The sequence below is a fragment of the Tachyglossus aculeatus genome, chromosome 1, assembly GCF_015852505.1.
Source record: "Tachyglossus aculeatus isolate mTacAcu1 chromosome 1, mTacAcu1.pri, whole genome shotgun sequence".
NCBI classification, from domain to species: Eukaryota; Metazoa; Chordata; class Mammalia; order Monotremata; family Tachyglossidae; genus Tachyglossus; species Tachyglossus aculeatus.
The window spans coordinates 559,506-575,560 of record NC_052066.1 but is presented as its reverse complement, the minus strand read 5'-3'; the positions used below and the strand labels follow the sequence as shown (position 1 = coordinate 575,560).

At 55.2% G+C, this 16,055-nt stretch overlaps 1 protein-coding gene across 2 annotated transcripts; it reads left to right on the top strand.

Moving 5' to 3' along the window:
* Positions 1-1,978: 1,978 nt before the first annotated feature.
* HSPBAP1 (HSPB1 associated protein 1) lies at positions 1,979-14,962 on the top strand. Of its 2 annotated transcripts, none has more exons than XM_038748079.1 (8): positions 1,979-2,050; positions 4,023-4,208; positions 7,622-7,842; positions 9,372-9,508; positions 11,607-11,724; positions 13,362-13,445; positions 14,006-14,116; positions 14,445-14,962. In XM_038748079.1, exons 1-8 carry the CDS (start codon positions 1,996-1,998, stop codon positions 14,952-14,954), a joined length of 1,422 nt encoding a protein of 473 aa, XP_038604007.1. In that variant the 5' UTR covers positions 1,979-1,995; the 3' UTR covers positions 14,955-14,962. The 2 variants fall into 2 exon arrangements, with proteins under 2 accessions (XP_038604007.1, XP_038603998.1); XM_038748070.1 differs by having other exon boundaries at positions 11,553-11,724.
* Positions 14,963-16,055: the final 1,093 nt, after the last annotated feature.

Here is a 16,055-nt window from a genome sequence, read left to right as displayed (position 1 = left end):
TGATTACATACAACCTTGTACCGACCCCAGCGCTTAGTACAGTTCCCGGTGCAGGGTGACCAATACCATAAGCAGCGTGGCTCAGTGGAAAGAGCATGGGCTTTGGAGTCAGAGGTCATGGGTTCAAATCCCGGCTCCACCAATTGTCAGCTGTGTGACTTTGGGTAAGTCATTTCACTTCTCTGTGCCTCAATCAATCAATCAATCAATCGTATTTATTGAGCGCTTACTATGTGCAGAGCACTGTACTAAGCGCTTGGGAAGTACAAATTGGCATCACATAGAGACAGTCCCTACCCAACAGTGGGCTCACAGTCTAAAAGGGGGAGACAGAGAACAGAACCAAACATACCAACAAAATAAAATAAGTAGGATAGAAATGTACAAGTAAAATAAATAAATAAATAAATAGAGTACAAAGTATAAAGTACAGAGTAATAAATAAATAGGCCTCAGTGACCTCATCTGTAAAATGGGGATGAAGACCGTAAGCACCACGTGGGACAACCTGGTCACCTTGTATCCCCCCAGCGCTTAGAACAGTGCTTTGCACATAGTAAGTGCTTAATGATCATTATTATTATTATTATTCTTTATGCCTCAGTTACCTTATCTGTAAAATGGGGATGAAGACTGTGAGCCCCCTGTGGGACAACCTGATCACCTTGTAACCTCCCCTGCGCTTAGAACAGTGCTTTTCACATAGTAAGCGCTTAATAAATGCCATCATTATTGTTATTATAAACAAAAAAAGGGCTATAGTGACATACTTCTAGACTGAGCCCGTTGTTGGGGAGGGATCGTCTCTATAGGTTGCCGTCTTGTACTTCCCAAGCGCTTAGTACAGTGCTCTGCACACGTTAAGCGCTCAATAAATACGCTGTCGACTTGTACTTCCCAAGCGCTCTGCACACAGTAAGCGCTCAATAAATTCATTCTTTTTTTCATTCAATCGTATTTATTGAGCACTTACTGTGTGCAGAGCACTGTACTAAGCGCTTGGGAAGTACAGGTTGGTAACGTATAGAGACGGTCCCTCCCCAACAACGGGCTCACAGTCTAGAAGGGGGAGACGGATAACAAAACAAAATATATTAACAAAATAAAATAAATAGAATAGTGAATGGTAAATAAAATAAATAGAATAATAAATACGGTTGAATTGTGACTATCAATCAATCAATCGTATTTATTGAGCACTTACTGTGTGCAGAGCACTGTACTAAGCGCTTGGGAAGTACAAGTTGGCAACATATAGAGACAGTCCCTACCCAACAGTGGGCTCACAGTCTAAAAGGGGGAGACGGAGAACAAAACCAAACATACTAACAAAATAAAATAAATAGAATAGATATGTACAAGTAAAATAAATAAATAGAGTAATAAATATGTACAGATATATATATATATATAGAGAGAGAGAGAGAGAGAGATGCTGTGGGGAAGGGAAGGAGGTAAAATGGGGGGGGATGGAGAGGGGAGCAAGGGGGAGAGGAAGGGGCTCAGTGTGGGAAGGCCTCCTGGAGGAGGTGAGCTCTGATCCTCAATCGTACTTATCGAGCGCTTACTGTGTGCAGAGCACTGTACTAAGCGCTGGGGAAGTACAAGTTGGCAACATATAGAGACAGTCCCTCTCAGTAGGGCCTTGAAGGGAGGAAGAGAGCTAGCTTGGCGGACTAGACTGTGAGCCCGCTGTTGGGTAGGGACCGTCTCTATATGTTGCCAGTTTGTACTTCCCAGGCGCTTAGTACAGTGCTCTGCACACAGCAAGCGCTCAATAAATACGATTGCTTGATTGATTGATGCACGGAGGCCCGCACATGCGCACTCGCACCCGCGGCCACCTAAACGCAGCCGGCCCCGCCCCCCTCCGCCGAGCCGGGGCAGAGTCACGTGCCCGCCCCGCCCCCTCCCACGCGACCCTCCGGCCGACACCACGTGACCCGGCTTGGCGCCAGTTGGGCGGGTTTGGGGGCGGGCCGCGCCCGGCGCATCATGGCGGCGACGGGGGGGGCAGGAGGAGGAGATGGAGGTGAAGGAGGAGGAGGAGGTAGGAGAGGATGACCCCCCGGCGACCCCAACCCCTGACAGGGTAGAGGCCCGGTGGGGCGACGATCCCGGAGGCCCCCTTTCTAGACTGTGAGCCCACTGTTGGGTAGGGACTGTCTCTAGATGTTGCCAACTTGGACTGATGATCTTGCAACTACCCCAGTGCTTAGTACAGTGCTTGTCATTTAGTAAGCGCTTGACAAATACCACAGTTATTATTAGAGAAGCAGCGTGGCCTAACGGATAGAGCACAGGCCTAAGAGTCAGAAGCACTTGGGTTCCAGTTCCGCCTCTACCATTCCGCCTCTCTGTGACCTTGTACAATTCACTTCATTTCTGTGTGCCTCTGTAACCTCATCTGTAAAATGGGGATTAAGACTGTGAGACCCACATAATAATAATAATAATAATAATAATAATGATGGCATTTGTTAAGCGCTTACTATGTGCAGAGCACTGTTCTAAGCGCCCGGGGGGGATACAAGGTGATCAAGTTGTCCCACGTGGGGCTCACAGTCTTAATCCCCATTTTCCAGATGAGGTAACGGAGGCTCAGAGAAGTTAAGTGACTTGCCCAAGGTCCCACATGGGACATGGACTGCATCCAAACTGATTAACTTGCATCTATTCCAGTGTTTAGTACAGTGCCTGGCACATAGCACTTAACAAATACTATTTTTTAAAAAAAGTACCAGGCCCAAAGGGCCTAAGCTGAAAAAGCTTCCTAGAGGAGGGGACCCTGAGTTGGGGACTGGAGGGCGGAAGCATTCATTCATTCATTCAATCGTATTTATTGAGCGCTTACTGTGTGCAGAGCACTGTACTAAGCGCTTGGAAAGTACAATTTGACAGCAGAGACAGTCCTTACCCAACAACGGGCTCACAGTCTAGAAGGGGGAGACAGGCAACAAAACAAAACGGGTAGACAGGTGTCAATTCATTCATTCATTCATTCAAACGTATTTATTGAGCGCTTACTGTGTGCAGAGCACTGTACTAAGCACTTGGGAAGTACGAGTCGGCAACGTATATAGACGGTCCCTACCCTACAGTGGGCTCACAGTCTAGAAGGGGGACACAGAGAAAAAAACTAAACATATTAACAAAATAAATAGAATAAATATGCACAAATAAAATAGAGTAATAAATTCGTACAAACATATATACTTATATACAGGGGCTGTGGGGAGGGGAAGGAGGTAAGGTGGGGGAGATGGGGAGCGGGAGAGGAAGGAGGGGGCTTAGTCTGGGAATCAATCAATCGTATTTATTGAGCGCTTACTGTGTGCAGAGCACTGTACTAAGCGCTTGGGAAGTACAAGTTGGCAACATATAGAGACGGTCCCTACCCAACAACGGGCTCACAATCTAGAAGGGTATAATTGACAGTATAATTGACTGTGTACCCCCTAAGGACGTTGATACTCAGCTCCATGGCATTTATATGCAAATCCATTGTATTCTCTATTTCCCCCATCTGTAATTTATTGTAAACCCGGAAGGGATCGTGCTTACCAACTCTATCGTACTGTACTTTTCCAAGCACTTAGTACAGAGACAGAGCCCTTCCCCCTGGGGGTGGAGGGGTGGGGGATGGAGGAACTGTCACCCTAGGGCCCTTCCCTGACGAGAGAGATCCATCCCCAAGTCCTATGCCTTGTGCCAAGTTGGGTTCCTGAGCCTGCCTAACCTGGACCTGTCAGAGCAGCCTCTGTCCCCTGGTTGGAGGCCCACCCAAGGGTGACCACCTGACTGTCAGTGATCTCGGTGGCCATTGAGCTGGAAGCCGGCATCCAGGTGTGGGGAAGTAAAGAAGCCTCCTGGGCCAGCAGCAGCAGCAGCAGCCCAGCGGGGCTGCCCCGGTCCTGGGAGCCAGGTTCCCCATGTTGACCTCCCCATGCTGCCTGAGGACCTGGTCCCCCTCACCCGCCGCCATGGGCGGTTGTGTGTGTGTGTGTGCATATCCCCTGCAGAGGAGCGGCCCAAACCATTCACTCCCGAGGAGGCCAGAGGGTTGGTGCTGAGCCTGCAGCGTCCCGCCGTGTTCTGCAGCATGGCTGACGACTGGCCCGCGCTCTCCTGGACGGCTGGACACATCGCCACGCTCCTCGGGGACGCGCCCATTCGCTTCAGGATGGGAAAGAGGGACTTCGGCTCAGGTAGGACTGTAAGAGGGACACCGGGAGCAGGCTGGGTGGCCCCCGGGACCTGCCTCTGGCCAGCCCTCCCACCTGCGGAGGGGCCGCCTGACCCCCCCCTCCCTCGGGGCCCCCGACTGGCCACTTGTAAGCCAGGTGGGAATCGGATGCTGGTCCAGGATGGACAGCCCCTCCACCATCTGAAGCAGCATCTTCAAATCCCTAGTAATAATAATAATGATGGTGTTTATTAAGCGCTTACTATGTGCAAAGCACTGTTCTAAGCGCTAGGGGGATACAAGGTGATCAGGTTGTCCCACGTGGGGCTCACAGCCTTAATCCCCATTTTACAGATGAGGGAACTGAGACACAGAGAAGTTAAGTGACTTGCCGAAAGTCACCCAGCTGACAATTGGCAGAGCCGGGATTTGAACCCATGACCTCTGACTCCAAAGCCCGTGCTCTTTCCACTGAGCCATGCTGCTTCTTTATACGTGTGGGGGTTAGGGGGACGGGAGAGCAAGAGGGAGAGAGACACAGACGACAGGGGAAGACGAAGAACCCAGAGAGAGACAGGGGTGAGACAGAGAAAGACAGAGGGAGAGTCAAGGAGGAAGAAAAGGAAAGAGTGAAGGTGGTGAGATATAGTGGATGGCAGTCATCAGGAAGATTGAGACAGTACTAACACAAAAACAACAAAAAAGACAAAAGATAGTAATATATCCCACAAGAGGGCTGGTGAACCAGGGCTCGAGGAGCAGAGTTCTGGGCTCCGCACAGTCGAGAGTCAAGCAGCCAAGGCCACAGGTACAGCCCCAGCCACCACCGCAGCCATTCTGGCAGTGAAGGCCTCACAGGTTTGCTGCTCCTCACGCTTCTGGCGTAGAACCAGCCCCTCGGTCTCTGTTTCTCACCTTCATAGATCCTGGCCCGTGGGCCCTGGCCTACTCCTTCAGACCCTGGTTTGCTGCAGCAGCCCCTGGCCCATCCCTCAGGCCCTGGCCTTCCCCTACGGGCCCTGGCCACCTGTGCAAGCCCTGGCCCATCTCCATTGGATTGTGTGTTCTTGAGGGCACAGATCAGGTCTACCAATTCTACTAATCTTTGTCAAAAACTTAACAAATCATCTTTCCCCCAAACCTACACCTCTCTGACTCTCCCATCTCAGTCAACGTCACCCTCCTCCCCGACCCAGAATTCCACAACTCGGAGTCATCCTCGGCTCCTCTCTGTCTTCCCCCTCCCTCAGCCAATCAACTACTGATCCCCGTCGGTTCTTCCTGCCCAACCTCTCCCTGATAATAATAAAGATGGCATTTGTTAAGCGCTTACTGTGTGCCACGCACTATTCTAAGCTCTGGGGGGGGATACAAGGTAATCAGGTTGTCCCACATGGGGCTCACAGTCTTAATCCCCGTTTTACAAATGAGGGAACTGAGGCACAGAGAAGTTAAGTGACCTGCCCAAAGTCACACAGCAGACAAATGGTGGAGCTGAGATTAGAACCCATGACCTCTGACTCCCAAGCCCATGCTCGTTCCACTGAGCCACACTGCTCTACGCCACGCTGATCTGCCCCTTCCTCTCCCCAGTCCATCCCGGTACCAGCTCTGGTCGTACCGTGGCTAGTCTAGTGCATCGGCCTCCTCGCCGGCCTCCCTGCCTCCAGCCTCTCCCCTTCCAATCTCGACTCCACGCTGCCACCCCACGGATTGTCTTCCCGAAGCAGCGCCCAGCCCACGTCTCTCCTCTCTGCCAAACCCTCCTCTGGTCTCTGTGTCTCTTCTCCCCAAACCAAAACTCTCCACCATCAGCTTCCAGGCTCTCCACTTTCTGGCCCCACCTGACCTCTCTGTTCTTTTGTCTCACTGTCCCATAACTCTCTGTCCTTGTTCATCATCATCATCATCATCAATCGTATTTATTGAGCGCTTACTGTGTGCAGAGCCCTGTACTAAGCGCTTGGGAAGTACAAGTTGGCAACATATAGAGACAGTCCCTACCCAACAGTGGGCTCACAGTCTAGAAGGGGGAGACAGAACAAAACCAAACATATTAACAAAATAAAATAAATAGAATAGATATGTACAAGTAAAATAAATAAATAAATAGAGTAATAAATATGTTCAAACATATATACATATATACAGGTGCTGTGGGGAAGGGAAGGAGGTAAGATGGGGGGATGGAGGGGGAGGCGAGGGGGAGAGGAAGGAGGGGGCTCAGTCTGGGAAGGCCTCCTGGAGAAGGTGAGCTCTCAGTAGGGCCTTGAAGGGAGGAAGAGAGCTAGCTTGGCGGATGTGCGGAGGGAGGGCATTCCAGGCGAGGGGGATGACGTGGGCCGGGGGTCTACGGCAGGACAGGTGAGAACGAGGCTCATTGAGGAGTTTAGCGGCAGAGGAGCGGAGGGTGCAGGCTGGGCTGTAGAAGGAGAGAAGGGAGGTGAGGTAGGAGGGGGCGAGGTGATGGAGAGCCTTGAAGCCCAGGGTGAGGAGTTTCTGCCTGATGCGCAGGTTGATTGGTAGCCACTGGAGATTTTTGAGGAGGGGAGTAACATTCCCAGAGCGTTTCTGGACAAAGACAATCCGGGAAGCAGCATGAAGTATGGATTGAAGTGGGGAGAGACAAGGGGATGGGAGATCAGAGAGAAGGCTCGTCATCATCATCATCATCAATCGTATTTATTGAGCGCTTACTATGTGCAGAGCACTGTACTAAGCGCTTGGGAAGTACAAATTGGCAACACATAGAGACAGTCCCTACCCAACAGTGGACTCACAGTCTAAAAGGGGGAGTAGTCTGATGCAGTAGTCCAGACGGGATAGGATGAGAGCTTGAACGAGCAGGGTAGCGGTTTGTTTGGAGAGGAAAGAGCGGATCTTGGCAATGTTGCGGAGCTGAGACCGGCAGGTTTTGGTGACGGCTTGGTTGTGAGGGTTGAATGAGAGAGCAGAGTCGAGGATGACACCAAGGTTGCGGGCTTTTGAGATGGCAAGAATGGTAGTGCCGTCAACAGTGATGGGAAAGTCAGGGAGAGGGCAGGGTTTGGGAGTATATAAGGTGACTTTTTTAATTTTTGGCCCCACTAGTTGTAAATATTTTTCTGTTTGGCACCCCTTTTGGAGTGGAAGCTTCTTGTGGGTAGGGAATGAGTCGCTTAGTTTAGTCCATTGCACCACATCAAGTAAGCACTCAATCAATGCTACCACTGCTACTAATTCTGTTATACTCTGCCAAATGCTACACCCCACTGGACTCCCCATCACCGAGCCTGCTGCTCTCTCCACCTTGCTGTGCTTCCCGTTCCTGCTGGGCTCCCCATCCCTGTCCCTGCTGGTTTCCCCATCCCAGCTGGGGTCCTCGTCCCCACCACGCTCCCTGGCCCTACCAGGCTTCCCTCCCGGCCGCATCCCCGAGTCCACCGTCCCTTGCAGATCCACAGTTTGAGACGTCATGTGATTACGTGGATGCCACGCTGGCGGACTTTATGGCATGGAGTGACCGTGGCAAGCAGACTGACGATGGGCCTACCGACGGCGGGCAGACGGTCAGCGGGCCGGGACCATTTGACTCCTATGACGCCCGGACTTCCTGGGCCTACGCAGATTACAAGTACATGGCCAGCATGTTTGCCGGCAATGCACATGCTCTCCGGGTGAGCAGGGGCCCCCCCGTGACCCGGGCTTACTCGCTGCTGTCCTTCTTGCCCGCGCTTCCAGGAGGCCTTGTGCTCTCACCCATGAGCCACAGGGTTCCTCGCCAGCCACTTGAGGAGCCCCTGTCCCCACAGCTGCCACGCCTCTCCCACTGGGCTAACCTCTGACAGCTGACTTGAGAAATTAATGGTTGTGCTATATGTTAAGCACTTACTAAGAGAAACAGCATGGTTCAGTGGAAAGAGCCCGGGTTTGGGAGTCAGAGGTCATGGGTTCGAATCCCAGCTCCGCCACTTGTCAGCTGTGTGACCTTAGGCAAGCCACTTAACTTCTCTGTGCCTCAGTTAACCTCATCTGTAAAATGGGGATGAAGACTGTGAGCCCCACGTGGGACAACCTGATCACCTTGTATCCCCCCAGCTCTTAGAACAGTGCTTCGCACATAGTAAGTGCTTAACACATATCATCATTGTTATTACTATGTGGTAAGCACTGTACTGAGCATTGGGGAAGATACAGGGTAATTGGGTCAGACCCAATCCCTGACTCACATGGGGCTCACAGTCTAAGGAGGAGGGAGAGCTGGTCTCGAATCTTCCTTTTCCACATAAGGAAACTGAGGCCCAGAAAAGTGAAGTGACTTACCCAAGGCCACACAGCAGGCAAATGTCAGAGCCAGGATTTGAAGCCAGGTCTTCTGACTCCTGGGCCTGGGCTCCTTCCACCTAGGACACCTTGCTCCTCTGCCTCAAGCAGTTGCTTCGTTGGCGTGAGTTGGGAACGGGCATGGACCACACCTCCCTGTAATTAGCGGGAAACCTTGAGAAATGTTGCAGGTGCAAGAAGGGCCAAGCTGGGTCACTGGGGGAAGAGTCAGGGACCACAAGGGGAGAGTCACTCCTCCATGTGGCCAGGGCTGCTTCCTCCCTCGCTACTCCCCGATCGCTCCCCAAACACTCCCTCCCTGGCCACTCCCTGGCCACTTCCTGATGGCTCCCTCCCTTGAAGTAATAATAATTATAATAGTGATGGTATTTGTTAAGCACTTACTATGTGCCAAACACTTTTCTAAGGACTGGTGATCAGATTGGACACAGTCTCTGTCCCACATGGGGCTCACAGTCTTTAATCCCCATTTTACAGATAAGGTAACTAAGGCCCAGGGAAGTGAATTGACTTGCCCAAGGCCACACAGCAGACAAGTGGCGGAGCTATTAGAACCCATGACCTTCTGACTCTCAGGCCTGTTCTCTATCCGTTACACCGTTTTCCCTTGCCACTCCCTCACCATTCGCCGATTGTTCCCTCCGTGACCTCTCCCCAGTCCCTCACCACTCCCTGCAGCCCTTTTGAGGCTGTGTAGCTCAAGGTGGGTCTGAGCCGGAGCCCGAGCTGCCAGTGATGGCGAGCAAGGGGAGCCTGCGTGGGGCCCCTTTCTCTCTCAACTCTCTTGTGGTAGGGGGCAGGGGTCCTCCTGGCGGGTCTCGTCCCTACTCGACGTGTCTACCGGGTGCCTTTCCACACGCAGGCGGTGACGTGGTCTGATTTTGGCTTCCCTGGACGCGGGGGCAAAGAGAGCTCGTTGTGGATCGGCTCTGCGGGCGCCAACACTCTGTGCCACCAAGACTCCTATGGCTGCAACCTGGTGCTTCAAGTCCAGGGGAGGTGAGCGGGGCTGTGAGTGGCGTTCGGGGTGGTGGCCGTGGCCGGGGTTGGGGTGGCGACTGGAACCCCCCCCCCCCCCCCCAAGGCCCTTGGCTCTGAGAGGTGATAGCCGTCCTGAGTGGAAGGGTGGGGCATGAAAGATTGGCCCCAGGGTTAAAGATCATGCACGCACACCACTGGGGCCAGCTGCAGACCAGCTGTCTTCCTGTGCCGGGCCACATGGTGAGGGAACCGCTGATCTTATGGACTGCTGCTTCCCGCTGGCCTTACAGATGGCCACTCCTGTCCATCCCCAGAGGTGCAGGCAGCTCCAGCCCATGCCTGCCTGAGGTCATGTCCCTCCTGGTGGCAGCAGGTCGGCCACGGAGCACGGGGCAGGCTGGTAGGAGCCTGGGAGTGATGCCTTATCCAGTCCGTATGTCACTCTGCTGCCCAGATCATTTTTCTAAATAAAACAGTTCTGTGCACGTCTCCCCGCTCCTCCAAACCCGCCAGGGGTTGCCCATATCAATCAATCAATCAATCGTATTTATTGAGCGCTTACTGTGTGCAGAGCACTGTTCTAAGCACTGGGGGGGATACAAGGTGATCAAGTTGTCCCACGTGGAGCTCACAGTCTTAATCCCCATTTTACAAATGAGGTAACCGAGGCTCAGAGAAGTTAAGTGACTTGCCCAAGGTCACACAGCAGACGTGGTGGAGTCGGAATTCGAACCCATGACCTCTGACTCCAAAGCCCATGCTCTTTCCACTGAGCCACAGTGCCCATATCAAGCGGAGACTGCTGGCCATTGGCTTTAAGACTCTCAGCCAGCTCCCCCCCCCCACTTCTCTATTCTCCTCCCACTACACCCCAGCTCACACTCTTCATTCCCCTCCGACCACCCTCCTCACTGTGCTTCGCTCTCTTCCTCTTGCCATCGACCCCTCGCTCCCTCCCTCCCCTCTTGCCTGGAACTCCCTCCCCTTTTCGTCTGGCAGATTGTGGCTCTGCCCACTTTTGAAGCCCTTTAGAAATTCCATCTCTTTTTTTCCTTAGGGTATTTGTTAAGCGCTTACTTTGTGCCAGGCACTGCACCAGGTGCTGGGATAGGTGTGAACTAATCAGGTTGGACACAGTCCCTGTCCCTCAAAGAAGCAAGCAGTTTTAATCCCCATTTTACAGATGCGGTAACTGAGGCCCAAAGAAGTGAAGTGATTTGCCCAAGATCATACAACAGACAAGTGGCAGAGTCGGGATTAGAACCCAGGTCCTTCTGACTCTCAGGCCTGGGCTCTATCCACTAGACCACTCTGCTTCTCACTGCCTCTTCCAAGAAGTCTTCCCTGATCAGCTCACTTCCTTTTCCCCTCCTACCACTTGAATACTTTGGCACTACCTAAGCCCCTACGTAGCCCACCCCTCAGCCTGTACATTCATATCCTTGCACTCTGCTGCTTCCCCTACCTGTGTTCCAACTGTACACTCCCAAAGGGTCAGTACAGTGCTAAGTGAGTGCTGAAGCAATACAATGATTGACAGACTGATTGCTGGGGCTGCCCCCCAGAGAACGGGGCGAGCCCACCGAGGACCCAGTGTTCCACACCAAATACCCTCAGAAAGCCATGCCGGGGCTCTGCCTGTTGGGCAGGGAACGTGTCTACAAAATCTGTTCTATTGTACTCTCTCAGGTGCTTAGTACAGTGCTCTACACACAGTAAGTGCTCAATAAATACAATTGATTGGGGGGGGAGGGACCTATCGCCTGGCCCAGGAGCGAGGGGAGCCTTGGTGGTGCCCCAGCCAACTAACCAGTCAACGGTTTCAAATGCCAACAGAGGTGGTTGAGCGTTCAGTGCAGATGTCAGTGTTTACAGGCCCAAACTGAGGCCCAGCATGGGTGGTCCCGGGGGGCCTTCTCTGCCCTCTGACCCCCTCTGTCCAGGGTGCAGGGTTGGGGTCGGCAGGTCTGCTGGGAGCATCGGATGCCCGGGGTGCTCTGGAGCTGTGTCAACCTGCCCACGTGCACCCCGGCCCTTCTCCTGTGTCTCTTGTCCAGCTCAGGAAGAGATGGCACCTGTTCCCACCTGAGGACACAGCCTTTCTGTACCCAACCAGAATCCCATATGAGGAGTCCAGTGTGTTCAGCAGGGTAAACGTGGTCCGCCCGGACCTGCGACGCTTCCCCCGCTTCACCGAGGCTCGAGCCCATGTGGTCACCCTGGAGCCTGGCCAGGTAACTGACCCCTCCCCCCGAACCCTCCCAGCCCTCTTGTCTATCCCTCCCCTCCCCCATCTCACACCTTCCCATCATCCACTAAATCAGCCCAGAAACTCCCTTCCCTTCCCTCCTGCCCCCCAGCACCATAGCCCCCACCCCCAGCTGCGTCTCTGTACAAGTGCTGAGGGGAGGTGCCATCCTCAGCCCCCTGGATCTCAGCCCTGCCCAGTCCTCAGCCCTCCAGACCTTAGTGCCCCCAGTCCTCAACCCCCAAATCCTCAGGCCCTGGCCCTCATCTCCTTGGTCCTCAGTCAGCCCCCATCCCAGTCCTCAGCCCCCTGAGCCTCAGCCCCCAGTCTTCATCCCTCTCCCCATTCCTCAGCACCCCTGTCTTCAGACCCTCCTCCCACTCAGCCCGCTGGTCCTCAGCCTTGGACGTCAGCTCCCCACCGGTCCTCAGCCACCCAGTCTGGGAGTTTAGCAGCTGCCCACGCAGGGGGGAGGCAGGGCCTTAGCTGCTCTTCCAGCACAATCGTGTTCCCACAGCCTCCAAGCTGTGGCCTAGGAAGGCTGGCATCTGGTCTCCCTCCCAAGGGTCACCCACAGGGCCGCCCTGTGAACACTCATCTCCGTCCTCACCCTGGAGTCAGCATGGCAAGAGGCCCGAACCTCACCCCGGCCACTGATCCAAACCCATTAGCCTGGGCTCGGTTGGCTGTGCTCGGTGGGCCGGGCTCTGTGGGCTGGGCTCACTGGGCCGTGCTCAGTGGGCCTGCTGGGCTCCGGCTTTCTGCTTGGGCTGGAACTGCCCCCGGCCCCTGCACACTCAGGTATCTGAAGCCACCTTATCTGGGTGGGCGGACGGACCTCTTAGGGCTTGCTCTCAGGCTCGCTGTCCGTGTTCTGTGAGGTGCCCAACCCCCATTTTGGGGTGAAAGAGGCTGGCGGCATTGGGTTCAGGCAGCAAGAAGCAGCAGCTGCTGCTCCCCTTCTGTCTGACCGGGGCTCTGCCAGGCTGAACCATTGCCCCCAGGGCAGGGCAGGCTCTGATTTTTCTGATTGCAACTCACCACTCCCAACACAAAGAGGGGTCACAGGGCGCTGCAAGGGTGCCCCTGTTGGGGACTGCCCTGGCAGGAGAGGGCTTAGAGTTTGCATTTGATCTGCTGTTGTACCGACTCTGTTGCATTGTGTTCTCCCAAGCGCTTAGTACAGTGCTCAGCACATAGTAAGTGTTCCATAAATACCGTTGAAGATGGTGATATTGTGACAGTGGTCCAGTCAGTTCAGTCTGTGTGAACCAACCCAAGACTCAGGCCTGGCCTGGACCGAGAGTCTGGGGGCCAGGCCAATGGTCCAAGGACCAGCCTGGAATCCAAGAGCCAGCTTGGAGAATTCAGTGACCAGAAAGGGAGGTCTGAGGGCCAGCCTGGATGGTTCAAGGACCAGATGGGGGTCCACGGGTCAGAGCGGGATCCTAGGCTAGACTGGGGGTCTGAGGGCCAGCCTGGAAGGTTCAAGGGCCAAACACGGAGATCCAAGGGCCGGCCCGGCCTGGGCTGGATGTTCAACAGCTCCTCCTCCTGATGGGCCCGACCCGGGGGTCGTTGGTTCAGAGAGTAGGGAGGCACTGACCACTGGCCTGGTTCCAGGTCCTGCTGGTTCCCAGACATTGGTGGCACTATGTAGAGTCCATCGACCCTGTGACCGTCAGCATCAACTCCTGGATCGAGCTGGTAAGCCCTCAGTGGTCCTGCGCTCATGTGGGCAAAGTGGGCACCGCGGGCCCCACTGTACCCCACCCAGGCCCCGGGGATTGGTCTGCCCACCCGTCCATCTCCGGTGGAGAGATTCCAGCGGGGCTGTCGCAGGCCCATGAGGGGCCGGACTGAGTGGGCAAACGTCCAGATGCCAGTCCCAGAATCCTCTTCCCATCGAGACCATTCCCACGGGGTCGGGCCCCGCGGGTGTTGGGACCGGGGGCGCTGGGTAAACAAAGGAATGCCAGCTCGGACGGATGGACAGATGGATGGTCTGAAGCAGGTTCGGCCCCACCAGGGGGACCCCTGCAGCAGACTGGTGATCCCAGGGGTCGAGACCCTCTTCTTGACCTTTAGGCTCACAGACTGGGGCTGGGCAGGGGTTAGAGGCTGGGCAGGGAAGGGGAGGCATAGTACAGTGTTCTTGGAGCTCACGGCGTGGCCGGGACTAAGGAAGCGGGAAGGCGGCAGGGAGGAAGTTGGGGGCGGTGGGCTCAGGGCAAGGGACATGACGGCCGGTCTGCTCGCGGGGCCAGGACGATGACCATCGGGCACGCGTGGAGGAAGCGATTACACGGCTGGTGGTGTGTGCGGTTAAGGGGGCGGACGATCCCGACAGCAGTGAAACTTGGTTAAACCCCACCGAGGTGAGGGTCCCCATGGCTTGGCCCATTGTCCCGGGGTAGAGCGGTGGGCTGCTGGGTGGGTGGGTGGGTGCACAGGGAACCTGTTGGAAGTAGAGGGCTGTGGTTGGGATGGACCTTGTGTTACTCTGCCTCCCAAGTGCTTGGTACAGTGCTTCACGCATATTGATTGAGTGGGAAAGTGGGTAGGGACTGAGATCAAGGGCTGGGGCTGGGTTTTAGGGGGGCTGGGATGGGGTGGGGCGGGGTTGGTTGGTTGGCTGTAGGTGTGGTTTTACAAGGAAACTGGGCAGACTTCCTCTCTTATCTCTCTTTCTTTCTCTTTCCTCAGCCGGAGCAGACGTCCCACGACACGAACTGTCAGTATCTGAATAGAGCCGTGGCCTCTTACTTTGAGCACCAGGAATCATCAGCGCCCCCCGAGCCCAGAGCCCGGCCATCCCAAGGACCTCAAGGACCCCAGGGACGAGGGGAGTCACCGGCAGGGTGGTCCAGGGAGGGGGCTGCAAGGCCATGGCCAGAGAAGAAACTGCCCTTCGGCCGGGGCCTGGTTCCAGTGCTGCCCCAGCCCCGAGGGGCCCTGGAGGTGGGCAACGGACACAGCAGACACGATGGCAACCCCGAGGGTGAGAGCGACAGAGGCCACAGTGACCACTGGGATAAGCTAGAGAGGCCGACCCAGCCCCAATCCCCCATCTCCACTAATGAGTTACTGGGTTGTCTGCTGGATCCCCGGGTGATCCACCTGGTGGCAGAACTGCTACTGGAGGGGCGGACCCTCCGGCCCTCAGACCTGCCCCCAGATGAGGGGGAAGGAAGGCACCTGGCACCGTTGCAATAAAATTAGGTCGTCACGCTCCTGAGCTTCTTCATTGGCCCAGTAATCGGTGGGCAACCAGGGTAGTCAGACCTCATTGGGAACAGTGGTGCTGGACCTCGAGGGATTTTCCTGAAGATGAGGAAGTGGGGAGTCAGGTTGGGGGAGAACCCAAAATCAGATCCCTGAGGGTCCCTGTTGTTGCCCTCAGGGCTGTCTGCTGCATACATAGACACCCCCCTCCTCTAGCTCCAGCCCAACCTGCTGCCCAGAGTTGTAGCAGCTTCAAAACATGAAGGACTTTGCCGCCTACCTGCGGCTCTCCCTTGCACCAGTACACACACACAGGACTCTGTCCACACCTGCCTGCCCACAGCCAGGGCCCAGTGGTCCATTCATACCCGCCCACAGCCAAGGCCCGGTACTCCGTCCATACCCGCCTGCAGCCAGGGCCTTGTGCTCTGTCCTCACCTGCCCTGCCTGCAGCCAGTGCCCAGTGCTCTGCTCGTACTCATCCCCCCCCCCCAGTCAGGGCCCAATGCTGTGTCCACACCCACCCGCCCGCCTGCAGACAGGACCCAGTGCTCTGCACTAGCCCGCCCTGCACCCGGGGCCGGGTGCTCTGACCACACCTGCCCTGCCCACAGCCAGGGCCTAGTGCTTCATCCATACCCACCTGCAGCCAGAGCCCTACCCTCTCTCCATACCCACCCCACCCACAGCCGGGGTCCAGTGCTCTGTCCACACCCACCCGCCTGCCCGCAGACAGGACCTAGTGCTCTGTCCAAGCCCGCCCTGCACCTGGGGCCCAGTGCTCTGTCCACACCTGCCCTGCCCACAGCCAGGGTCCAGAGGTCTGTCCACACTCACCCCACCCGCAGCCAGGGCCCAGTGCTCTGTTCCCACCCCAGGGATAACACAGCCACGCAGCCTGGTGACCCCAGAACACTAGTCTAAAGTTCACTGCCTCCGACAGGAAACACTGGATTTTGACACACGAAGCCATTCCTCCTAACCCACCTTCTCCACCAAGCTCAACACCCATGTTCCCTTGTTCCTTTGTCAACCTCGTACCATGAATCCACAGTCCTGGATCACCTCCACAGTCCGCTTCCTTCATAGAGT

Bases quoted from the DNA above. Each gene is read 5' to 3' on its own strand.
- HSPBAP1 (XM_038748070.1), top strand. From the start codon at position 1,996: ATGGCGGCGACGGGGGGGGCAGGAGGAGGAGATGGAGGTGAAGGAGGA. The intron at 7,843-9,371 runs GTGAGCAGGGGC...TTCCACACGCAG, and splicing joins GCAATGCACATGCTCTCCGG to GCGGTGACGTGGTCTGATTT. The intron at 9,509-11,552 runs GTGAGCGGGGCT...TGTCCAGCTCAG, and splicing joins GTGCTTCAAGTCCAGGGGAG to GAAGAGATGGCACCTGTTCC.